Below are 25,748 nucleotides of genomic sequence, written 5' to 3'. Positions count from 1 at the left end.
TACCTCAATTTTTCAGTATATACGTAATAAAGGGCAGAGAAAGTTTTATTTTAATTAACGAGAAAAATACTGTGAATTAGAAATCTGTTGTGATATAGAAATAAAGTGGAATTATTGATTGTTCAATTTATAATTTAATCTTGAAATACATTTTTCAGGATTCTATATAAAATGATTCTATTAAATTTCGTATTTCAAATTCAATGTAGTTATATAATACGTAAAATCTTAAAAATATGCATTAAGCCTAAGGATTGCTATGTATATGTTACTTATATACTGTTTTATTATTGATACCATAAACTTCAACATGGAAATGGAAAAGCATCTTTAAATCATAACACGTCGAAAAAATTGAATTATAATAACATTAGTAGATTGTGTTTAGAAATTTAATGAAATCCCAATCTTGATATTATAGTTGATTGGTTGACGGCTTGTGAGAAAACGAATAGAGTTATATGGAGGTCGTTGTTGAGGTCGTGTGGACGGGGTTATGGAATAAGCTTAAGATCATTCGAAAATGGGGCCGTTAAAACACCTGTAAATGGACCAAGCATGCAGGTCCTCGCTGGCAGGTGCACCGGGCACTTCGAGGCCCCGTGTGTCGAGGGCCCCGGGCACCGAATACCTTCGTTCGAGTTCCCAAGCCTCCGAGCCCATGTTGTTTAAGGTGGCCGGGGCGCGTTCAACAACCACTTGATCAGAAGCGGCTATGATGCATTCTTATCTTCTTTCGTTCGGGTCTTCGTGGTTTATTATGGCGCTGACACTCGGCCTACTGACCTGAAATTAAAAAACATATGGCTCAATATCCTGCCCATCTCCAACTTTATTTTATTCTCCTAATATTATAGCTCGCTCGCGATAAAATCCTTTCTCGTCATGATACGACGATTTCCATAAATTGTACGATACCCGGCTTCCTACGTCATCACCCACGCCTTCAATTTTAAGCTGAAATAAATTTTGTATTTTTTTACCGTTTTTCTTTTGCCTTTTTTTTTGTCTCTTTACAGTATCTTTTTAATAGCATTGATATCACTTTAAACCTTCATTTATATTTATAGCGTTTATGTCTTCGATGTATTCCTTAACGTATACCGAAAGATAATTCTATATTAATAAGCGTTCTCATTTCACGAAGAATATCATTTTTTTTTTCAAATTAATATTATAAAATAGTATATCAATAATATAAAATTTAATAGAAGTACGTAGTTGTTAATTATAAGCTTTATTGTATTTTCTCAATTAAAAATTTATTAAAATATAATATCTTTTAATTTATATTGTTTTGTTTCAATTTCTTTATGCGAATGAAAACAATTAAGGGGTTTCTTTGCTTTTTTTATTATAATTAAAACGAACAAACTCCTTTTTAGTATAATTTTACAAAATTAAAAAATAGTATTGAAAATTTGTTTCGAAAATAATTATTTTAATTGAATAAAGTTTCACGTATAGATGAATTTCATGAAGACAAAACATTTTAGCAATGATTAGATTTCATAATGGTTTCATATCCTTAACATAATTACCAAACAAAACCACAGATCAATTTGGATAAAACTGAGAATCTGTGAAATATGCATTATTATTTAATAAAACAAAAACATATTAAAGTAGTCGTATATTTTCTTTCATAAAAAATTCATGAGTTACATAAAATTCATGAGCCGTATAAATGAACTTTTGTTTTCAACTGAAACACAAATGTTTTATTCAATCACTTTCTTTTTAATCTGGAACAAAATATTCACAGAAGAGAATATCAAAAACAATTTAAAAAACAATTTTTCTAGAATAAAAATGTAAATATATATATATATATAAATTTGCTTTAGAATTTATAGTTAAATTTAAAAAATACTTTTTAACACATTCGATTTTTTACTCTTGTACCATTTCTTTACATATTAATATATAATTTAAATGAAATTCAAGTCCATTGAAAACAGTAGTTAAATTTTTTTTTCTAAATATTTCATATTAAATATTAATGTATTTAGCATTGTAAATAATCAATATTTGGTGAAGTAATTGAATTTAAAGTTAAAAAATTTCCAATTTTATAAATAATTATTTTATCGCACTACATTTTTATGTATCATAAGAGTGATTCAAAAATAGTATTCAGATTATTGAAAACATAGTTTAAAAAAAATTTTTTTATATATTTAATTATTAAAATTTAATTATTTGTTCGATATGATATTAAGTATTTTAATAACACTATATTTCTATTTAATTTTTAATTAGTAAACTCTTAGGCCATTGTCAATACCCAATTATTATATTTTCATTTATGTTACAGTTCATTATTAAATTCAATATATTTTGTTTTTATTTAATAATTATAATCTATTCATGTGCAGTAAAAATTATGAATATATAATCTATAATTAATGTCTTGCATTATTTTTCATTTGTATTTGTTTTATTTTGTGCACATAAAAAATGATTGTACATAATTAAATTTAAATCTAGAAATTAAAATTTCAGAATTTAGATTTTTACTATTATTCATTGAAAGTATGACGTTCCCGATAATTTAAAATGTAATGTACAAAGTAAGTATTTTTAATACTTCTAATAATATTAAATATAAATAAATTTATGTGAAAATTAATTATAAATATGTATAATTAAGCACCTGTCAACTTTCCACATCCAATGAAAATGTAGATTTTTTGAATGTGGATGCGCAGGTAAATTTATCATTGTAATATCGTATATAGTAACGTGTATGAATCATATCGATCGCACCTGCATCTGCAATTTATTCTCGTGCGAATTTCACATTCGTCACACGGGCTGTATAGACTGACGTCGACAAGAAAGCTTGAGAAATAATTACTTGAAGGAGAAGAAGTCTTATTAAAATAAATATCATTTAAAAAAAAAAAAAAAAAAAAAAAAAAAAAAAAATGCTAGTAATATAAAGAGAAAAATCTATGCAAATATATATAATTTATATAGTGCTGATCGTGCTTATAAATACATTAATATACGATGGATATAAGCGTATTTTAATATTTGTCATAATTCTAAGTGAAAATTTGTATTCACGTTCCAAAGAAGAAGTGCTTTTACTTAAAAGTCGTTCAGCATGTTGGTGAATTTGAATTTCAAGTATTTCAACAAAGTGTATTCATGGAAAAACTGGAAAATAATTTACGCCAGACTTTTATGGTAATTGATCTAGAGGCATACTTTAACGTAATTACCATGTAAAGGAAAGTAGAGAAAATAATATATTGAAAATAATTAAAATATTTAGGTTTTAAATGGCTGTATTATGCAAAGATAAATTATGTGTTTGCTCAAATCTAGATTTGACATTTAAAAATGTACAAATAATGATAATTCAAATGCAAGATAATTTTTCGATTTTTTCCAAGTTCATAAGTGACTCCTCAAATTAAAATGAAAAATGGTTAAGTAGAGAAAGTTAGTAATATTCATTTTCAATTTTAAATCTATTCAATTTTAATTCGCGCTATTGCTTTGGCGTTTCTTTTCCCACATGACTCGATTACAATCTGTAATGTAAACTAATTAGCTCAGCTTCAGCAGCAACGAAGTGATCCGGTATTTCTTCGCATAATGGACTTTGCATAAGGAAGTTTTGTACAATTCAGCACGTCATTCGGTGTTTTGCGCAAAAATCGCACAGCTTCGTAAAAGGCGAGTGGGAACGGTTTCACGTTCCTACGCGGGATCTTGGTTCTATACCCATTCCCGCTGGAATTTACAAATAAACGGTGTTCAAAAACCGTGCAGCTTCAGAAGCTACACTCACACGATTCCTCCAATGAGTTTTTTTTCCCGTTTAACGCCATCCGCGGAGTATCAGGCTGTACAGAAATGAACCGTAAGCATTCCCTAGCAAACGAGCTACGACGATAAAATTCAGTGCTATTTTTCTCGCTCACTCACTCACTCTCTCTCTCTCTCTCTCACACACACACGCACACACACACGCACACACACACAAACACAAGTCTCTTTCTAACCTGATCGCGTTAGCGTATACGATGCACAAGTCGTTCGACTCTCTCTCTCTCTCTCTCTCTCTCTCTCTCTCTCTCATGATATTCATAAACTTGACATTGTCATTCGGCGCTCGGTATACCATAATAAGACCAGGCAAAATACAGCTTGGGAAGAGGTGAGAAAGCCAGCGGTCTTACCTGAGTAGCGCCGAAACAGCCAATGCACGTTATCGATGCTTATGCGCCGCCGAAACATCCTTCGCTTATTGCCAAAATATAAAAAGCCCTCTTATCCATGGACTCGATTCTATCTTGAGTCTAACCTCTAAGCAGCGATTGTCAGCCGTTTTCTATCTCAGGAGGTGTTTGCTTGGGGTTGCGAAGAGCCACGTCGTGGCCGTGACCCGTGACAAGAGAGTAGCGCGCGACTGCCGTTCGGGCCCCTCGGCTCTGCAGAGTTTCTGACTCCAGTCCCTCTCGGAGCTCTCGGCGTCTCGGGGGTCGGGGCCCGCGCGGCATACCTAAGGCCCGCTAGCCTCCTTGCCTCTACCTCTCACCACGGAATCTTTCCCTCTGACCCTCCCCCTGCATCCTCATGATCTCTCTCTTCCACCTCCCGGGCGCGCTTCCGTTGAGAGCTCCGACTACCTTCGGCGGCAGAACGTTCACCTCGCGGCTCGAGCGTCCGACGCTCCTCTCGCTCATTTCCTTGATCGTAGTGTCTTCAACGCCGCCCAAGGTGCCTCTTCTCTTCCCGTAGGTAAGTTACATTTATGTACGTACAGGTGTGTTGATGGCGCGTACCTAATATCGCGCGCTCGATTTTTGCCGCGCAATTGAAGGGGCGATCGAGTCTTTATCCGAATTTCTCGCTTATATATTATTTTTATCTTGAAAGATTTTCAAATTTACTATCCCCGACGTATTTTAGCTCCCCATGGTTATAATTTCCTGCTCTACACTGCACCTGTCTGCGGAAGCTTTTCACCTTGACACGGTTACGGCAACTAATTCGCTTGACACCCGCACCTTTGAGGTTGAAAATGAATTACTATTATCCTCGATATAATAGTCTTTTCTGCGATAGTAACGTTTTTCTACTAGAATAAGAGTCAATATAGTCTACAAGAGACCATGTAACTGCTATATTCTTCACTTTTTTTTCTCTTTTTTTTCATCATCGGATGTACTCTATCGTAATATCTAATATTTAACAATCGTGAAACATTTACACATTGTAATTGGAGAGTCTATTGTATTTGGAGAGAACTATTTTAGCTGAAATATTTTGAGTCCGAAGAAATTTTCGAAATTGACAACAAACATTTAAATATTGTTTGGGTTAATTGCAGAAAATTTGTTGGTTATTTTTCACGATGTTAAAACTTATTCTGTATAAAAATTTAGAGAAATATTTAGAAATTATGCAACGAATTTTAATGTTGTATTCTTACATATATGCGTAAGGACTTAAAACAAAAGAAAAAAAGAAAAAAACTATGAAAATGAATTTATTTATAAATACATCAGGATAATAATTTTGGAATTTAGCAAATTAAAAAAATTACTTTTATAATATGGTATAGTCATTTTATAGATCATATATATGATAATATTATTTTTAATCGTATAAATGAATTTATTATACAGTTATTAAGGACATTTAATATTGATAATGAATATATAAATTCTTGTCTAAGGTCTTTCATGTACGTATTTTAAAATTTGCTGGAAATTATCTAGAGATGCAAGCATTATTAATCCATACAAAAATAATCGTGTCAAATTTTAAATATATTTACTCAAGTGATTTGGAATTCAAAGAGGAAGTATAATAAAACATAATGACGTAGATTTCCGTGAAGAATTAAGAATCCTATTTAGAGAAAAAGAATAACAAACGATTTTTCTTTCTTCTTATATATTCGAGACTTATTGAACTTCCTCAATGTAAAAGATATTTATGCTGAACATTTATGCTTATAGATGCATTTTCAAGTAACTCTTACCTTTAATAGTAAGGATAAAGCTGTTTTCTAAAAAAATAAAAAACGTTTAGATCATAAACTATATTTTTATGTAAAAAATTCAATTTGTGTATTTGCACTGTTGACAAAAACTTGAATTACAGACATAAATAATATTTTTAAAAAAATTTTTCTTTTTATTTATTCATTCGAAAAACGTATTTACGATAGAAAATTGTTATCAATACTTTGATAATAATTCTTGAATATTTAATATATTAATATATTATATGGAAAAAAAATTAGAAAATTATGAAAACAAAAATTAATAAAATACATATAATATATATAAAATATATATAATATATATAATATATAAAAAATATATAAAATATATATCGGACATATATTTTTATTTTCATTTTAAATCAATTTTTATTTCATTAAATGAGAAATAATAAAAATAATTAGTAACTAAATTAGTAATAGAAGTGTTTATATCGTAAGTTCTTGTTGTTTTTGTATTTAGATATGAATTTACAAATTATATTATTTTAAAAAAAGTTTCTTGTATCTGTTATAAATCAATTATGAAATATATTATCGATAATTTTCATAATGTTAAATATTTTTAATGTATTATATCATGTATCGAATAAATATAAAATATTTATTGTAATTTGATAACTTGAAAAGTCTTCATAAAAGTTTACAATTTCAATATTCGAGTTAAATATTTAGTATTTTTGAATTACTTTTCCCAGATCAGACTATTTCATTTATTGTATTTTTATTAAAAAACAGTTTAATATGTTCTTATGGATAATTCATTTAATTTAAGTTCAATATCTGCAATAATTCAATTACTCGTGTAATTTTTCAATTATATTTTAAAATTACTATAATGATCGTAATGATATGAAAGGAGAAAAATAAATTCTTAGTTTAGCCATAAAATTTTCATAGTGCAAGAAAGTAATAAAAAGAGTTTACTGGAATTACTAACATAGCTATTTTCAAATGGATTTTTTTTATATTACAATGGTTAATAAACAATTAAACAAAATTCGAATAAAAATATGAAATAATATTAGTTTAAAATGATAGCATTTACACCTTGATAGTCATGAATTTTCTTTAATAATTATTTTCACATGAGAAATAACACTAAAAATGAAGCTCCTTTTAATTTCTTAGCTTCTCACCTCCTCGCAATAATTTACGATCACACATATAAAAACGAGTTAAAAAAATTAAATTACAAATTATTAAATATATTTTTTATTTTATTAGTTTATTTTAGATTTTTAAAAATTACCTCTTGAATCTTGTTAATTTGATTAAGTGCCTTCAGTTATAGTGAAAAGTAAAATTTAGTAATATTATTGAAAATCACTTGGTATTTTAAAAAATATTTCGAATGGTGTTGGGTGACCAAATTTTGTGTTGTTCAGTTATTTCGCCTAATAAATATTTATTAAACAAGCTGAGGCAAGGACGTTGTTTATAGTAATATTAATCATTAATTCATCGATACTCAAGAATTCAGCATTCTTCAAGACTTAACAATAAAACCGATTTTAATAATAATAATGACTTTAAGCATCTATTCCCCGAAGAGAAGAAAATATGGAATCCGCAGGAATAAAAGGAGTAATTTGAACATTATTTAGGATAAGCCGGGGTACATCGACGAGTTCCCGAGTAAACTACTTGGAACTTAGGCGTAGATGCGTGGATACCAAATGTATTCAGACGGTTAAAGGAAATACCGAGTGGTGTCCATGCCTACGAGGATCTTCTCACGAGAGTGTGTCGTTGGGCGGTGATTATTGCCATTAGAACGACAATGACCCCGATACCCGATAACGTGCTCGACGTCTCCAGCGTCTATCATTCAACCTCAGTCCCAGCTTCCGAGAGTACGAACTGCGGCTGCGTTACCACCCGCTCTGAACCGACCGCCGTTCTTAGGGATGTTTCTGCTCGGGTTTTCGGAGGCGAGGTGCTTGCCATCCTTGGCTCTAAGGGTTCTGGTAAACGAGCTCTTCTCGATGTTATCGGTGAGTAAGCTTTCTTTCTTGTCATAAATTCATACTTTCGCCATGATTTTTGCCTACACCATCTATCCAAGTTGATTTTGAAACATAACGATACTATTATTCAACTTAATTTGTCAATGTGCTTATGCTAAAGTATAAATATTCTGATTAAAATTATCTCCTACTTGCGAATAATATTATAAAATAATATCTTGTTACATCAAAGAAAGTATTTAATACCTTAGATATATTATGTGTATCGAAGTATTTTAAAATGTCGATAAATTGTGAAAAATCTGCCGATTGACGAACTTCGAAGAGAAAGCGAACTAATCGATTTAACATCCACTACTTTTAAATCCACTATAATGGTTTAATAAGATGCTAAACAATATTTATAAGCGAAGCCTTATATAAAACGGTTTTTATCTGCACGAATTAATCACGAAGACCGTCCTTCTTTCTTTAAAACGTTACATTCCCGGATGAGAAGTCGAATAGGCACTTCCTTTTTCTTCTTCTTTTTAATGGCACAAAATATAGAGAAATTGACCCGAATAAAACACTGGTTCGCAAATGATTACTTACTAATTGTAAAACGAATGGTCGGCAGCTGGTCGAACAGCGATAGGAGAGACACGTGGTCGCATAAGTTTGAATGGTAGTCTGCTTACGGAGGAACTGTTCCGGCGACATGGGGCTTACGTTTCGCATCGGTGTTATCTTTTGCCAAGCCTCACTGTTCGCCAAAATCTGACATATGCGACCTGGCTGGCGAATCTCGACGGCCGAGAAGCCCGGGTGCGTCAGACTTTAGCCGACCTCGCGCTTTCGCAGGTAGCCAATCGGCCCGTCGCCGACCTTACCAAGCCTGAATATAGACGGCTTATGCTTGGCGTGCAGTTGGCCAAGGAGCCATTGCTCCTTCTGTTGGATGAGCCCACCTGGGATACGGACCCACTCAACACCTACCTCATTGTATCCATGCTTTGGTCTTATGCCACAAGGTGACGATCGATTATTTAATCTTATTTAAGCCTCTCAAACAATTACTCTCTACTTTAGGAAATATTATTAATAAATAAAATGTTAAAATATTCAATAAATGAAGGAATCTACTTCAATGCCAAAATGTAATTTAGCGAAATATTTGATATCCTAATATATGCAAATATATCATGATAATTGAGTTTAAATTTAATACTTAATTTATATTAAATTAGAATTTTCAATAAAAATACCTGCTTTATGCTTTACATATTAGATTTCGTTTATGTATTGTTAAATAAAATCTTTTAATCGAATGTTTTAAAGTTAAAAAAAAGGCTTAATACAAATTTTTGAACGTACCGTAAGATGATTTATTTCATTTTTATTGCACCGACATAACTTTCTTATGAATATTATTAAATATTATTAAAATACCGATTTTCTATATAAATAATTATAAAATTATTTTTCAATATTCTTAAATTATCAAAAAGCATATTAACAATATTTATACTATTACTATATATACATGTATATTACTAGATATACATATACATATGCATATACAGATACTACTAGTTGATTATATATTATGTATATAATGTTATTAGAGATAAAAGAAATACGCCCTTTCAAATTCGTTAAAATTTATTAAACTTAATTTAGAAGAAAATTAAAATTATAAGAGTTGAATTTATTATGAAGTATATCAGGAATAATGAAATAAATTATAATTTATAAGAAATTTAATATTTCTATTATCAATATTAATTTTTTTAGCATTAATTTGGAAAAATATTGTGGTATATGAATATATGAAATTATTGAATAATCATGACATTTTCAAGTGAATTTCTTCAATTTTTATTTATTTATTATTATTATTATTATTTTTTTTTTGAACGCTATTATAGTTAATTAAGTAAGTAAGGATTGAAATTAAATTTAAATATTTTCTTTGGCTGAATAGAAGAGGTTCCATTGTTATACTGACGATGGAAACACCCAGATCTGACGTGTTGCCCTTTGTCGCAAGGGTTACTTTGCTGTGTCTGGGGGCGGTTGTTTATTCCGGCCCTACTAGAAGTATGCTCGACTATTTCACCTACGTTGGGTTTCCTTGCCCCGAGCTTGAGAATCCGCTCATGTATTATCGTAAGTTGAAAATATTTATTTTTTAATATTATGAATTAATATTACGAAAAGGGAATATTTTTAATGAACTTTAGCCGGCAAACGCATACTATATATTGATAAATCAATATTTATAATTTTAAGCTTTTGCTTGTTTTGTTTGTTAAAGTATAATAAAATATTGTAAAAGTTTTATTTTCACAGTAAATCGACAAGCTATGTCATATTATATTAAAATTTTAATCAATGGTTAGTTAAAAAACAATATAAATTTTTACAGTTTCATTAAAATGTAAATTGCAATGAAATATTTTACTGTACTCGCTATAACATTATTATAACAATTATAACAATTTTATATTATATTGTTATAATGATTATTTAATCCAATTTTAAAAACGGTTTCAATATTTAGTTTTATAACTCTATTAAAATGAATATTTTCATATAGAAAATTTTATCTATTGTGTATTTTAACGTTGTAAATGGTAGATTATAGTTTTAACCATACATTAATTTTTTTATAAAAAGCTTTTAATAAGCACTGAATGGTGTATTTTTTTTATTTCTGTCTAAATTAAATTTTAATGTTACTATAATTTAATAGCTTAAGGTATAATTTAAGTGTCTAATATAAATTATTTTAAATAGAAGCTTAATAATTAATAACTTGACCAGCAATTAAATAATTTGATGTTTCTATAGTTTGCTTGTCGACGGTGGATAGACGATCAAGAGATCGTTTCCTGGAATCAAATCAACAAATCTCCGTTCTTGTAGATAAATTTAAAGTAGAAGGTGGAATTTTTTTGAAGGAAGCACCTGCGTCAACACTCGGTGCAAATCAAATGAAAGGCAATCAGACGCCAACTTTATCCCTTAGCCCAACTTCCATCGGAATGTCTCACAAGTCGCTGCAAAATCGTGGTATCAAGCCTGGATGCTTCTCGACGCTATTGGCACTTTATTTGTCAGTGATTTTACATATAAATTGTTATACACGTTAATCGTTGAATAACTTTGAATACATTTTTAAACATCTTCATCGAGATGTAACTTACTTGATGAACTCGTATTAAAATTCAGTACCTACGACATTTGTATAAATATTTTTGTAAATAATTTGATATTGTTGGTAGTTTAATAGTTATATTTATATAGAGAAAAGCTTAATCGCTGGGAGTAGATACCTAAGGCGATATAAATGATATTTTACATTATATTTTACTTTATGGCAATATACAGTATTTCAATGCTAATAGATTTTCTTTATTTAGGAGAAGTCTTGCTGCTACATTCGCATGCAATAAATCGGGTTTGATTCACTTTGGTTCAAGAATTTTTTTGCTGCCATTTATCCTTGCTCTTCTGAGTATTTTATATTCTCATTCCAAGGAACAGCAATCAACCATATTTTTACAGACTACTGGACTTATTTTTAACGTTCTCACACTTTTTTACTTTGCTGGAATTGCAATAACTTCTCTTCTTTGTAAGTTAAATATTTTTTATGAAATTACAGATAAATGTTATAATTAAAATTCTATGATAAATATTTCAATAATAAATTAAATTATTTTATTATAAAAAATTAAAATTTTTTTTATTGTTATATTCATCTGTCTTATTTGTCCATCAAAAAATTTGTTAGTATATACGTTAATACACACGCTAATTTTTTAATGACAAAAAGCTATTAATATCAATGACAATTTTCTAAAAAATTGTAAGCTAAATATAATTAGTATTGACCTATAATCTTATAAATATAAATTTTAAATATAGAAAATAAGTTTTTAAAAAATAACAGAATTTGTAAATAAATTTTTTGAGAAAATAATATACTTGTAATAATATAGTTGTTTTCAATGAAATTAAAGGAAGTTACTATCTTATCTTATTATAACGATTAAAAAAAAATTAATGTCTATAAAAGATTTGTAAAACTAAGTGAAATTCAAAAATTTATTTTACAGACTAAGTTTTATAGTTTATAGGATTAAATTTTTATTTTAACTTAAAAATTTTTTCGCAAAATAATCCCCCCCACCCGAATTTTGGTTATTCTATTTCAACACTATTATTAGGAAATTTAATTTATAACTATAAAAATTTCATTATTAAATACTATAAATATACATTGTTTATTACATTAAGGGAAGTCAAAAAGCTTATTACTATTAATAATTATCGTTGTGTTGTTGATAAAATAAAGCACAGTAGATTGCGAGTTTGAATTAGAACTCTCTTTATCTATTATTATAAAACTTTATTTAACTATATTTTTTAATAGTTCCTGGATTTCGTGCTCGATATTATCAAGAAAAGCGCGAGGGCTTATACGGGGGTGCAATGTTCATAACATCCTACACTTTGCTCAGTCTGCCGTTGAGCTTTTTATCGACGATTATGAGCGTTGGTATCCTAGTGCCAATCCTCGAACTCGATATTGTATCTTGGATCAAAGCGAGTGGTGTGCTTTGGGCGTCCTTTGTCGCTACGGAGCAGATCACTGTCGCTACCCTTATGCTTGTAAAGAGACCAATGAGTGCTTCTATCATCGTCCTTTACTTCACTCTTATAATGCTTACTGCAGCATCCGGAAGTATGAGGAGCTTAAGGTAGACGAAATTTTCTTAATGCCTTGATACTATATGTGAACGCAATATTTATGTAAAAAATATTATATATTTTGAATAATCTGATGTTGTATATATAGCATAGTAAATATGTACATAAGTAGAGAATTTTTTTTAGGAATCTACCCGATTGGTTAGGATCTGTATCAACAGCAGTTCCAGTAAGATACGCATCTTTGGCACTCAATCAATTAGCACTAGAAATAGATAATTTTAAGAATTTAAATTATAATGATACTATTACATGTCCTGGTATTCAGGAATTATGTAGGTACAAAGACGGTAATACCTATCTTAGAGAGAGATTTACTAAAGAAGCAGAGAATATTTCTCAAGTATTGAATGTGGAGTTGAATTTATTGATATCATTAGCGTTCTCTGTGGGTCTTGTTATTCTAAACAGTGTGTTATACCTTTTACCTTTGCCTGCTAGTGTTAAGACCAAATTTCGAGAATAATAATATTGTTATTATATAATGAACTTACTAAACTTTATAATATTTTGAATATTCAGACGAAAAATTATTTAATTATAATTATAAATATAAATTTGATCCTTATTATTAACGACATTTAATGTTTCAACTTGTTATCGCAGTAAAGTTTTAATTAAATTTTTAGATTTTGCAATTATTTTATGAAAAATATTAAGTTTGTAAAAAATTATAGGCAAACGTTCAACAAATAAAATTCACACAAATTAAAAATATATTTTTAAATAATTATATTTTAAAAATATCTTTCAATATAATTTAATGTTTGAATAAAATACAATAATAAAGAATTTGATTTAAGTTTACAAAATAATAAAATATATATGTAAATTATATATGTTTAAACATATACGAATGTATAAAAGTCATGCTCTGCATTTATTTTACAATTTTTATGCATATGTTTACATTGTATATGTACATTTCATTTTACAACATACCCTTTAACAGTAAAAAGGTAATGTTAATGAAGTAAATTTTCGAAATTACTGTTTTTCTTTATCGTTAATTTGACCCATTTCTTTAAGATCATCGGCAACGGAGAATTCACATCCAGTTGTACTTACTATTTCACTGATATCTACATTTGGTGCCATTTCTATTAATTTAAGTCCATGACCTTTTATAACTTCAAAAACTGCTAAATCTGTAATAATCAAATCGACACATTGTAAGCCTGTAATATAAAAAAAGTCAATTAATTATTAAGTACGTTAAATTATTATTGAAAATTAAAGAAAATGTGATATAAATGTACCTGTTAAAGGTAAATTACATTCGGATAAAATTTTTGGACTACCATCTCGTGACACATGTTCCATTGTAACAACAACTTTCGTTTTTGCAGCTGATACTAAATCCATAGCACCACCCATTCCTTTAACTAATGTTTTAGGAATTATCCAATTAGCCAAATCTCCTTTTTGTGAAACTTGCAATGCACCCAGAATCGTTAAATCAATATGTCCACTAAAATAGAAAATTAATTTTTTTGTAAAATTTACAAATCTAAAGTAAACAAAAATATAATTAATTCTATAGTTTTATAGATTATTCAATTACCCTCTTATCATAGCAAAACTTTCATCACTACTGAAAAATGAAGCACCTGGTACAACAGTAACTGTTTCCTTTCCAGCATTAATGAGATCTGCATCTACTTCCTCTTCATCAGGATATGGTCCAAGTCCCAAAAGACCATTTTCAGATTGTAACATTACATTCAATTCTTTGGGAATATAGTTACTAGTTAACATTGGCATACCAATTCCTAAATTAACTAAAAATAAAAATCAACATATTTTTAAATATATTACTTTTATTATCAATAGTAGTAAATATCTAATTAGCTAAAAAATATAACACACCATACATTCCATTTTTAAATTCAAGAGCTGCTCTTTTAATTATCCGATGTCTTGCTTTACTTGCAGGAGTAACCCTAGCTGGTTTTACTGATTGTTTCGTTGATTGTTTCTTAAAAAATGTTCTATTTTATATTAATCTTAAATTTTTTTTATAAAATTTTGTATAAATATTTTGAAATAATTCATGTTTTTTCAAACATAAGCATAACGTGTTAATTTATCTTATTAAAACACAATTATTGATTAAACAAATTTTTTATATTTAATAAATACAATTAAATTTCTCAAATTATATACTAAAATATTATTAAAAATTAATATTTGTAAATCAATCAATTATAATGATAATTTTACAAACTTTTTTTAATATTACAAATCTGAGCTTAAGTTGTATCTATTTATAAAACATACCTCTATTCGTTTTGTATAACATTGTCCTTTAATAATCCTGTCAACATATATTCCAGGTAAGTGTATATGATCAGGGTCTATTTGACCTACTGGGACTATTTCTTCAACTTCTGCAATTGATATCTTCGCAGCTTTACACATAGTAGGATTGAAATTTCTAGATGATTTTCTAAATACTAAATTTCCAGCAGCATCTGCCTTCCAAGCTTTAATCAAGGCAAAATCTCCATTTATTGCACTTTCTAATACATAGTCTCGGCCATGAAATTGATGGACTGGTTTTGGTTCACCAGATATTTCTACTTTTCCATCCTCATTATATTTGATAGCAACATTACCCTCTTGAATAATAGTACCACATGCTATATTTGAAATTTAAATATTCATCAATTATAATAAGTAACAATATATATATATATATATATATAATCAATGAATTTTAATATCAATTAACAATAATTAAGTGAAAATAAATATAAGAGAACTTCCTACAATATTGAATAATATTAATTTCATTATCTCGATTAATAGAAAAAGAATATATTTTGTTGAAATAATTATTAATTATAACAGGTATTTATTTCTTATCAACAGTTAGAAAAAGTAATAAATAGTGTATACATATGCATATACATAAATTACATTTATTGGTTTTAGAATAGTTAATATAGTAATAAAATAATTTTTGATTTACTTTACCGGTAGGTGTATAAAATGCAGGGATACCAGCACCACCAGCTCTTATACGTTCTGCCAATGTTCCTTGAGGAGTTAGTTCAACTTCTAGTTGTCCACTTAGATATTGTTTTTCAAATTCTGCATTCTCTCCAACATATGATGCAATGATTCTTTTAATTTGTTTTTCTTTAAGTAATTTACCTAAACCAAAATCATCTATTCCTGCATTATTTGAAACAATAATTAAATCCTTAGTTTTTCGTTTTAATAAAGCATCAATAAGATTTTCAGGAATTCCACAAAGACCAAAACCTCCCACTAAAATTTTTGCGCCATTATAAATATCAGATATTACTTCATCAGCAGATTTAAAAATCTTTCCATCTCCTATTGGAGCTGGGTGCTTCTCTTTATCATTTTCAATTTCTGGAATGTCAGATTTAATGGAAAAGTTTCCAACAAAAATCTAGAAAGAATTTTCAAATATTGATTATTATTTCAGATATATCTTTTAATATGAAAGAAATCAATTTAAAGATATCTTACTGAATATTTGAAAATAAAAACAATTATTTTACCTTTGACAAAGTTTGACGTTTGATAAGATTATGTTGAGTATATAGGAATAATCTTCCAAATTTGTTAATTGTAAATGCCATATTTTAAACTATTAACATTAGTTAAAAAATTTGCTAATATAATTAAAACCTCTAACTGCGAAATTTAATTTGAACCAAATTTAGTTTTATTACAATTTTCTTTTCTGGGTAATTATCACATCTCTTTTATTTAAACTAAGGCACAACAAAAATGTATTAATCAATATGGAGTTTCACAATTTTTTACCGGCACTTATATAGGTTATCGGTGTTTTAAAAATAAAGTGAGTTGCAAAACTTATATGATTTAATTTGATTGCAGATAAAAGTTACTAAGCGTATGTATTATAGATTCAATTATATGATGCAATCAGTCACCGTGTTTTTCTTTAAAATTCATTATATACTCTAACCTCAAAGGTAAAAAGTACATAACCTACATTTACTTGCTCTTAAATGAATAAAATCTTATCACCTTTTATTGAAATTTTTTTAGTTAATTATTAATTTCATAAAATTGTGAAATTGTAAATGTAAGATAAACATAGTATTTCAATGAAATTGTTGTCAGAATTTGTACTTCTCAGTCAACATCAAATAGTCTTACATTATATTTTCATTATTGCTTAGAGTAAAGTGTTTAACCTACACTTTCTCTTATTACTTTTTTTTTATAGTATATTTTTCAGCAACAATAAACGTATGTTTTTATTTATAAAATTTTTTTCAATTTATAATATTTAGATCTAAATACCTCTAATAAATTCATTAAAAAAATGTTCATTTAGCGATTTATTACCCAATTAATTATGTCATGCTACATAATTGTATCATGTTGAAGAAAACATATATTTTATAAAAAAAAATTTTAAATTACATTGAATACTCCCTGGTAATTGCTTTGATAAATAGGAAGTAACATTTTGTACTATTATGAAAATGCAGTATTAGAAAATCTAGAATATTCAAAGTAATTGTTAAAGTATTTAATTGTATTCTAAATAAAAGGCCAATAAATATTTTTCTATATATAATCAGTATTCAGATTTTTTTAAGTTATAAATCTTAGAGGAATGTGATAAATTTCTATTTTAAAATTAATGATGTATAATTAATTATATGTTAATTAATTATACATTAATATATAATTCAATATTTATTCAATAAAATTAAATAATTGATTATTGATCTTCTAATATTTGTTGTACAGTTGTATTTAATTATTAAATAAAATATTAAGTAAAATGATGACTAAAATGAAGGTCGCTCTGGTTTTACAGATATTCTTATTTTCATATATCTTATATTAATTTAATATTATTATATTACTGAAATTATATTATATCAATTAAATTAAATTACATTGATTAAGTTATTTATCATTAATTGTAATATATAATTATAATGTTTTGTAAAATATTAATAATTATATAATAAGCATTGCTGTTTAGTAAGGTGCAATAAATAAATTTTGATAATTTAGAGATTGTAGCGATATTAATATGTATCTAACTGTGAAATCTTATATGAAAGTTTATTAAAGACGAGTATTAAAAAAATAAAAATAATAACAATTGAATAAAACAGTAGAAGAAAGTAATATATTTAAGTTTGAAGCATAATATGAAAGTTAATTAGCGCTAAATGAGTTAACAGCACCAAATGTATCTATAAAGATTTATCAACTATATAAAGAAAAATGGTTACATTTTTATAATCATATAAAAGTGTGTTACCAAGGTTAATTAAAAAATTTCATTTTCAATTTACATATTATATGGATGCATGTACGTAAAACAAAATTTACCACTATATCAAATAGCCAAATCAATTAATTTTTTTAAATAAGTAATATAAATTATAGAATTGTAGATTAAAAAATTTTGTAACTAAATATAAAAGTTGGCATAAGTAAATTTAATTTTACAATAATATTTTAATTTATTATCATACTATTAATTAATACTACACTTTATTTACAAAAGAATTTTCGTAAGTTAGATGTAAAATATTTTATTAACTAATAAGTTATAAATTAAATAAAAATGTAAGTTAACAATGCAATGTATGCACACGCACGCACGCACACACACACACACACACATACACACACGCGCGCGCACACACACACACATATAATGTTTTATTTTTAATATGATTCTCAACGATAATGATAATAACAAATGAAAATAGAGTTAAATAATTAAGATATTTCTCGGCTTCATCGAGAATTTACGTAAGACATATAAATTCTGTTATATAATTGATTACTATACACTTAAATTTCACGAATTCTTATAGAAGTCTTCTAGCATATGTAATAATTGATACAAAAAAAAGAAAAAAAAAGGAAAAGATTATAACAACCGATCGTGATTAATATCTGGTCAATAATCTTACTCGATGATAATTTAGCATTTAGCATTAATGATGTATATTCATTAAAGTACTTATTGAATGGAGCTTGTACTTATGCATTATTATCGAAGTAAATGATGTCTATTTTAATAATTTTAAATGTGCTTCTCTGCTTAAAAAGTGCTAATTATGCAGTGTTACTGTGCTGAAATTATAACGAGCATTATAACCCCTTTCGGAAAAAAGAAGCGAACCTCTCCACAAATCAGCTATTCTACTATTCCAATTCAATAGCAGTAGTGATTAAAGTCTACCGTATAGCGTAGGCCGGCCTCTCAAAAGCGTCCATGTTGAGAATCGATATCCCCATACGCGCGCGCCCCCGTGCATTCTAAGCAACCTCGCCTTCAACTATCATTGTTTCGCGTTTAAACCACACCTTGGCTCGTCTTTCCCTCTCTTTCTCTCTCACTCCCGTCTTCCCACCATTCACGCCCCTCGTTTAGGTAGGAGCGCGCGCACACATGCACGCAGAGAGGTAGACGGCCTATCCGGCTTTACTTCGTTTTACTGCAACCCTCGGCTGCTCGGAGGGAAAGTTTGCCGGTCTCGTAGGCATATCGGAGCCTGTTGCAAGTGACGTGCGCGCGTACACTCTAATAACGAGCTATCGTGCGTCGAGTGTGAGTCATTTCAGGAGCCGGCGTCTAGATGCCCGGGTATTGGCTGTTTCCCAGTGCATTGCTTCTGCATTCGTTCGGCGAAGCTTTTGCCTCTGCTCTCAAGAAGAGGAAACAGCCGATTCTTTGGCTGCATTTGTGTGCGTGCGCGAGATAATAGAGTGGCCCCGGACTTCCTATACGCAATTATTAAGTTTCTGCCCAATTATCGAGGAATTGTTTATTCACTCCGCCCGTGCTTATTAATACCCATCACTATTAATTGGCCCTCTAATAATTTTCATTCTTATGTTAAGACGATATAACTTATAAAAACAGAAATACGACGCAACTCTATTGATTTCAATTTCACTTATAGATATTTTATTAGTTATGCTGTGATTTTAAATATAGTTTGCCCTAATGAACATGCACATCATTGATAGAGCCAATTTTTCATATCATTATTACTTACAAATCTTAAAAATAATTTTCAAAACTAAGAAAACTAAGCTGCGAACTTTATACTGTGTGCTTTATTAATCATTATGCTATTATCTCGTATGTAAATATCGATATAGATAAAATACAATAATTTTATTACTCGTATTAAAATTGCCCAAAATCAAAACAAAACATTAATAATTGTTGTACATATATTGTCTCATGCACCGCCGTTTATTGAAACATCAATAATATATTCTGTCCATTATTTTAGTTGAAATATTTCTCTTTGCCTGTAGGATAAAAATTGAGAATTTTGTAAAAAGTTGAATCTTGACAAACAATCAAAACATGGAGATTAAAGGTCGAATCGCTCTGATTACGGGAGCAGCCAGTGGCATAGGTAGAAGTTATGCCGAAGAATTGATGAATCAAGGAGCCAAGGTAATTTTTTGTTTTGTTTTTTGGTTTTTTGTTTTTATCAATATACTTATAAATAGAAGAAATAAAATTTGTAGCCTTAAATGATAATCGTAAAGTGATAATCGTATTATATATTGTGAATGTTATTTGTTTTGTTATTATTAATTGAATTAAGAATTAACGGGTTAATCGATATTTATAAAATTTTTAATTATAACTGTTTATTAAATTGATAAAATTATTATTTATTAAATTTCAATTTCTAAAAACAATTTAACAATGATCATTATCATAACAACTATATTAAATTTCCTTTGATTTCTAATATAATAGAAAGTTAGCTATTCATTCCTTACATGAATTAAAGCTTATTTTAAATTAAATTGCAAATTAAAAATTGGAAATAAAATATTTCAGATTTATTTGGATCAAGTAGTTGAAACTGATATAATATTAAAAGCTGATAAAAATTTATCATTTTAATAATTATAGTTATTTAGGACTTCGATTAATTTGTATTTAACTACCAATACCTAGTATAGGTGTTTAAGTAATAATTTTAATATTAAATAAGTAAAATGATTTTTAAAATTTTATACATTTTTTTTTTCATTATCATGTACATTTTTTTATTATCATGATTAATGAAAGAATTAAATTTTTTTATCAATCCGCGACATTTAACTATACCATATATTTTCTTATTAATTTTATTTCAATTTATTTTGAATTTTTTTTTTGTCTCACTTTGTTTATTCATACTATTATTTATGCAATGATAAGCAAAAGCTTAAATCTCATAATTATATAGATTTGTATTCTTCGCTTTATTATTCCATACTTCTTTAAATCTTCGTAAGAATATTAAATCTTTAAGATTTCTCGTATCTATAAAAAAATATAACATATCTATATAATAAATATATTATTTAGATTGTATCTATATAACGAATATATTATTTATACGGAATATGTATATTTATATCGAATATAATCATACCGAATATGTACAATAAATTTAGTATTTATACTTAAATGTAATGCATGTATAAAATCAAAATTTTGTTTTTCTTTCTAAATTTAATAATTAAATAATGTAATAATAATCTGAATTTTAACATATTTTCTATAAACATAAAAACTATAAATGTCTGCTATAAAAAAAATATGCCATCGTTATTTTCCTACTTTATCAATAAGTAATAGCAAATATTGTGATTTAATTTTAATTCGTCAGTATTATGTATTAAGTTTGTCATTTCAGAATTTAGAGTCTATTAGTTTCTTACTTTGAATAAAGTTATATATTTTATATCACATGATTAAATAAAATATTTCAATTGTGATATTGAATAAATCCGCTATTTATTGTAAATAACTGTTTAACATATTAAAATATTACTTTTCATAGCTTTTTATCTTTGTGTAACATTTTACAAGCGAAATTGTTTTTGTATATGTAGAGTGAAAATATAAACATATCTTTTTTTAACGTATAAAATACGTAGAGTAATTTTTTTAATTATATTTAATTTTTTGCGATTATAATATAATATACAATGAGTTTTAATTACTTTTAAGGGTGTATATATAATTTATAATTTTCATTACAGTTATCTACATTTTTATGCATTCACAATAATACATCATATGATGTTGCTAAATAAAAATTTTCTTCTTCTTGATTAATGTTCAATTATTTTCAATTCATCAAGAAATTCATCAAGAATTTAACAAGAAATTCGTGATGAATGTTGAAATATTTACATTAATTTGTGTCATATTTTTATAATATATAGCAAAATATAATTACATGAAATAGTTAATTTTATTCTTCATTACTTATAATATTTAAATAATAAGTTCAATCAGAATATTATAAAATATTCATTTAATTTTGATCTAGGTTTCAATATGTGATATAAATGTAGAAGAGGGAGAGAAGTTATACCATAGTTTGGCTTCTAGGCACGGCAAGGATAAAGTTATATTTTGCAAATGCGATGTCACTGATTATCCTCAATTTGAAGGTGTTAACATTTCTAAAAAATTCATGACTATTTAATTTATTTATATATTCATAAAAGGAAAATTATTAATTATTTTAGAATCCTTCAAAACTACAATCGCCACATTTGGTTATATTGATATTGTTATCAATAATGCAGGTATTATGTATGACAGATTTTGGGAGCTCCAAGTTGATATAAACCTTGTAAGTGAGACAATTTTAGTTAAATGAATAGTTCAATAAATAATAAACTTATTGAATTGTTTAATTGAAATGTAATTGTTCGGATGATTAGTGCTTACAAGACAAACATTTACATTGAATAATTATTTAAAAGATTGAGCAAAATATATTCTTCCTTTTTACATAATCTATTTAATTAAATAAAGTTTAATTATCAATAAAATTTTGATTAATATTATAAAGATGCTTTTATTAAGATTTAATGTAAATGTTTGTCTTGTACGCACTAATTATTATATATAAATATTATATTAATTATTATATATAATTATTATATATAAATACTACTATTTATTCAATGACAAATTATTATAATAAAAAAATTATAAGTAGTTCTTATTAATTTTTGTAAAAATATAAATAGTCATAGATAATGTTATTAATAGTGTTGTTTTATTGAATATATTTTATTTTCAATTATACTTCTAAGATGAGTTGATTGATCAAATAAGATTCGTATTTTATTTTTAGTAATTGTTTGAATTTGTTATATGATAAAATTCTATAACTATAGCTTAAACTAATGTTTATTAATATTGTAAATCTATTTTTAATTTATAAGTAATTGTATAATTTCATTACGAATAATCGAAATGTGTGATTTAAGATTGTTTAACATTAAATATTAAAAAAAAAAAAAAAAAAAAAAAATTGCGATAAAATAAAAAATACGAATATGATTGAGATATTAGATAAGTTAAATAAAAGTGTTTTAACTAAAATGTTGATAAATTTTTATTTGTTAATAATGCTTTTCGAAAAATTTATAATTTTACTGAAATATTTAAAGCAGAAAATTACTGTAGCGGTATTACGAGCAAAATGTATGAAAGCTATTTTATCAGCAAGTTATGTGATATTGACGTTTTGTGGAAATAATATGCATTTATCGTTGTTAAATTATCATTTGTTAATAATATTCATTATTAGATATAAATTTTTTTCTTTAAAACAGCGGTAACATGATATAATTTGCTTCCGTAATTAAGTAATTTTCTCTTTAAACTCTCTTTAAACGAAAACAATTATTCATTACAGTTTTTATAAATAATTTTTTGTAACGTTTTTATGAAGACTAATGAATACACCATTTAAATAAAATAGAGATTTATTACAATATAGATATTTAAATTATATTATACATTTTATTATTTTCATTTATAACGATAAAGTTCTTAGTAAATATTATGATTGAATAGTTAAGTAATTTACTATATTTTATTTTTAAATTGCTATAATGTGCAATATATGAAATATCGGACAAAATAATTTGAAATTTATTCGTGAGTTTATTTTAAATTAAATACAAGTTTGATTCAGAGAAAAATATTAATTTATTGAATTTTTCATAGAATGGTGTAATTCGTGGGATTCTATTGGCCCTGCGCTTTTTGGGAATTGACAATGGTGGAAGAGGCGGTGTAGTCATAAATACTGGAAGTAACGTCAGTATTAATCCATACATAAGCGCTCCAATTTATTCTGCAACGAAGGCTGCGATAGTTAGTCTCACAAGAGCTTTCGGAGTAAGTTTTATTACATTTCTTACAGTTTCTCTGATTTTTGTTTAATTAAGAATGAATATAATTTTGACTTACATAGAAATCGATTATATTTATTATTTTAATACTTTAAAGGGATATTTTTACAACAGTTTTTAATATAATAGTAGTGCAAGACATAAAAATTTGAAGGTAAAAATAATCTTCAGTATTTAAGGGACAAATAAATCTTTGCATTTATGGGAAGTAAAGTAAAAGAACACGTTTTAATTACTTGTATTATATCGTTGTTATATTTGTCGTTATTATATATTATATTATAATTGTAAATTGTTATTGGCTAACTGTATTTAGTTACAACATCTTATTAATAGTATGTAAATTGAAACTTATAATTGCAATTTTCAGGATCGGTATCACGTTTGTCTTACAGGGGTGAAAGTAATGGCAATTTGCCCAGGGGCCACTAAGAGCAATTTGGTGTCTAACGTTGGTAAACAACTTTTGACACCTCAATATGAAGATGCTTGGCGTCGTGATACTGCAACTTCTAGTTCCCAGACGTAAGTAATTAATAAATTTCAAAGACACGAATTTTTTCATAAATTGAATTATAATTTAATACGAACTCTATCGAATTCATTCATAATTTTCTTCTCTAACATTGAAGAATTCAAAGTGTTAATAATTGACAACTTTTGTAAATGAAACAAGTTATCAATTTTTTATGACTTATACGTAATTTCACATTGTCAATATATATTTTTCTTTTTATTAATATTTCTTTAAATAAAGCAGAAATAGAAATATTTAATATTTCTTTTATTAAGTAACATCTGATTCTATTGAATATATTTGCGATACTGATATATTTAATTATTGGTAAATCCAACTAAATAAATATTGAATCTTTCTTTTTAGACCTGAGCACGTGGCAAAATCATTAATTCACTTGCTTACAAATGGCAAGAGTGGTAGTGTCTGGCTCGTGGAAAATGGACAGCCAGCATGTGAAATAACTTTTGCAAAACACTGAAATATACACAAATTAATATTTTAAGCAAATTATTACTAGAATCGTCCAAATAAACGAGCCATCATGGATATTTCCTAGATTATAACTATTTAAAATTAATATAATACATTTCATTTAGATTAATTTAATCGCTTACATTTTCTGAATTATTTAAAAATAATTAATTTTTATTCAGTGTTAAAACACATTAAAATTATATTACTAAATAAAACATTTATAAAGACAATATTATATTAGAAATCATAATTCTGGAAACAATACTTTTCTCATTAAATCAAATCAAAATATTTATTAAGATTATTTTTATTATTATTTTTATGGAACAAATCAATAAAATTGCGTAGAGATTATAATAATACATAAAAAAACAACAAATAGTACGATATGAAATAAGAGAATAAAATAGTGCTGAGTTAGGTATTTATATTGTGTATTTTGTGACGTATATCTATGCAAGATAGCTTTAATAATATTTACTTTTGAAACTTGTAAATTATTACATTGTGTGTCATATGTCATTTTTATACACGTAATTTTTTAAAATATAGCAAAGAAAGATATAAAAATTAACATTAATATTTGCCGTATAGGTACACGAGAATAATAAGAAAGTTATCTGTAATTGAATGTATGTAATATTAAATATGTCCATATATGTATGAATGGTACACGTGTTAAATGCTTCATGAATGTTGCAAGTACGTATAGATGATATAGTAAGGAAAAAATTATTTACGTAAATGTATTTTTTCG

General features: G+C 26.8%; 4 protein-coding genes across 8 annotated transcripts in view; 2 read left to right on the top strand and 2 right to left on the bottom strand.

Moving 5' to 3' along the window:
• LOC105363250 (ATP-binding cassette sub-family G member 8) overlaps window positions 1-946 on the bottom strand; it is a 7,695-nt gene extending 6,749 nt beyond the window's left edge. For both annotated transcript variants that reach the window (XM_011500892.1, XM_011500893.1), the window contains exon 1: window positions 542-946. In XM_011500892.1, the coding sequence (XP_011499194.1) occupies window positions 542-663 (122 nt within the window). In that variant the 5' untranslated portion in view covers window positions 664-946. The remainder of the gene's footprint in view (window positions 1-541) is intronic.
• Window positions 947-7,609: 6,663 nt separating this feature from the next.
• On the top strand, window positions 7,610-13,272 carry LOC105363249 (ATP-binding cassette sub-family G member 5). Of its 2 annotated transcripts, none has more exons than XM_011500890.1 (7): window positions 7,610-8,028; window positions 8,621-9,014; window positions 9,968-10,152; window positions 10,837-11,101; window positions 11,409-11,623; window positions 12,425-12,752; window positions 12,889-13,270. In XM_011500890.1, exons 1-7 carry the CDS (start codon window positions 7,815-7,817, stop codon window positions 13,226-13,228), a joined length of 1,941 nt encoding a protein of 646 aa, XP_011499192.1. In that variant the 5' UTR covers window positions 7,610-7,814; the 3' UTR covers window positions 13,229-13,270. The 2 variants fall into 2 exon arrangements, with proteins under 2 accessions (XP_011499192.1, XP_011499193.1); XM_011500891.1 differs by having other exon boundaries at window positions 7,868-8,028; window positions 8,845-9,014; window positions 12,889-13,272.
• Window positions 13,273-13,666: 394 nt separating this feature from the next.
• On the bottom strand, window positions 13,667-16,403 carry SCOT (Succinyl-CoA:3-ketoacid CoA transferase). Its single transcript, XM_011500889.1, has 7 exons — window positions 16,299-16,403; window positions 15,742-16,186; window positions 15,043-15,404; window positions 14,632-14,740; window positions 14,327-14,543; window positions 14,022-14,233; window positions 13,667-13,940 (listed from the first exon to the last, which is right to left on the bottom strand). The coding sequence occupies exons 1-7, from the start codon at window positions 16,377-16,379 to the stop codon at window positions 13,750-13,752; spliced, it is 1,617 nt and encodes a 538-aa protein (XP_011499191.1). The 5' UTR covers window positions 16,380-16,403; the 3' UTR covers window positions 13,667-13,749.
• A 2,835-nt stretch (window positions 16,404-19,238) lies between these two features.
• LOC105363247 (15-hydroxyprostaglandin dehydrogenase [NAD(+)]-like) lies at window positions 19,239-25,094 on the top strand. Of its 3 annotated transcripts, none has more exons than XM_011500887.1 (7): window positions 19,239-19,360; window positions 20,080-20,224; window positions 22,110-22,233; window positions 22,312-22,418; window positions 23,810-23,983; window positions 24,368-24,522; window positions 24,881-25,094. In XM_011500887.1, the coding sequence occupies exons 2-7, from the start codon at window positions 20,132-20,134 to the stop codon at window positions 24,993-24,995; spliced, it is 768 nt and encodes a 255-aa protein (XP_011499189.1). In that variant the 5' UTR covers window positions 19,239-19,360; window positions 20,080-20,131; the 3' UTR covers window positions 24,996-25,094. The 3 variants fall into 3 exon arrangements, with proteins under 3 accessions (XP_011499189.1, XP_011499190.1, XP_011499188.1); XM_011500888.1 differs by having other exon boundaries at window positions 19,239-19,396; XM_011500886.1 differs by having other exon boundaries at window positions 19,239-19,497.
• Window positions 25,095-25,748: the final 654 nt, after the last annotated feature.

Source organism: Ceratosolen solmsi, unplaced genomic scaffold, assembly GCF_000503995.2.
Source record: "Ceratosolen solmsi marchali unplaced genomic scaffold, CerSol_1.0 scaffold27, whole genome shotgun sequence".
NCBI lineage: Eukaryota > Metazoa > Arthropoda > Insecta > Hymenoptera > Agaonidae > Ceratosolen > Ceratosolen solmsi.
Note: the sequence above shows the minus strand (reverse complement) of the source record. Positions and strands in the feature narration are given on the sequence as shown.

What these genes read in the sequence shown, in the direction of transcription:
- LOC105363249 (XM_011500890.1), top strand. Translation starts at nt 7,815, where the DNA reads ATGACCCCGATACCCGATAACGTGCTCGACGTCTCCAGCGTCTATCAT. An exon ending in GAATCCGCTCATGTATTATC is followed by an intron (nt 10,153 to 10,836) that starts GTAAGTTGAAAA and finishes ATGTTTCTATAG; the next exon opens with TTTGCTTGTCGACGGTGGAT. An exon ending in TGCAATAACTTCTCTTCTTT is followed by an intron (nt 11,624 to 12,424) that starts GTAAGTTAAATA and finishes ATTTTTTAATAG; the next exon opens with TTCCTGGATTTCGTGCTCGA.
- SCOT (XM_011500889.1), bottom strand. Translation starts at nt 16,379, where the DNA reads ATGGCATTTACAATTAACAAATTTGGAAGATTATTCCTATATACTCAA. An exon ending in AACGTCAAACTTTGTCAAAG is followed by an intron (nt 16,187 to 16,298) that starts GTAAAATAATTG and finishes AATTCTTTCTAG; the next exon opens with ATTTTTGTTGGAAACTTTTC. An exon ending in TGCATTTTATACACCTACCG is followed by an intron (nt 15,405 to 15,741) that starts GTAAAGTAAATC and finishes TTTCAAATATAG; the next exon opens with CATGTGGTACTATTATTCAA.
- LOC105363247 (XM_011500887.1), top strand. Translation starts at nt 20,132, where the DNA reads ATGGAGATTAAAGGTCGAATCGCTCTGATTACGGGAGCAGCCAGTGGC. An exon ending in TGATTATCCTCAATTTGAAG is followed by an intron (nt 22,234 to 22,311) that starts GTGTTAACATTT and finishes TAATTATTTTAG; the next exon opens with AATCCTTCAAAACTACAATC. An exon ending in TCCAAGTTGATATAAACCTT is followed by an intron (nt 22,419 to 23,809) that starts GTAAGTGAGACA and finishes AATTTTTCATAG; the next exon opens with AATGGTGTAATTCGTGGGAT.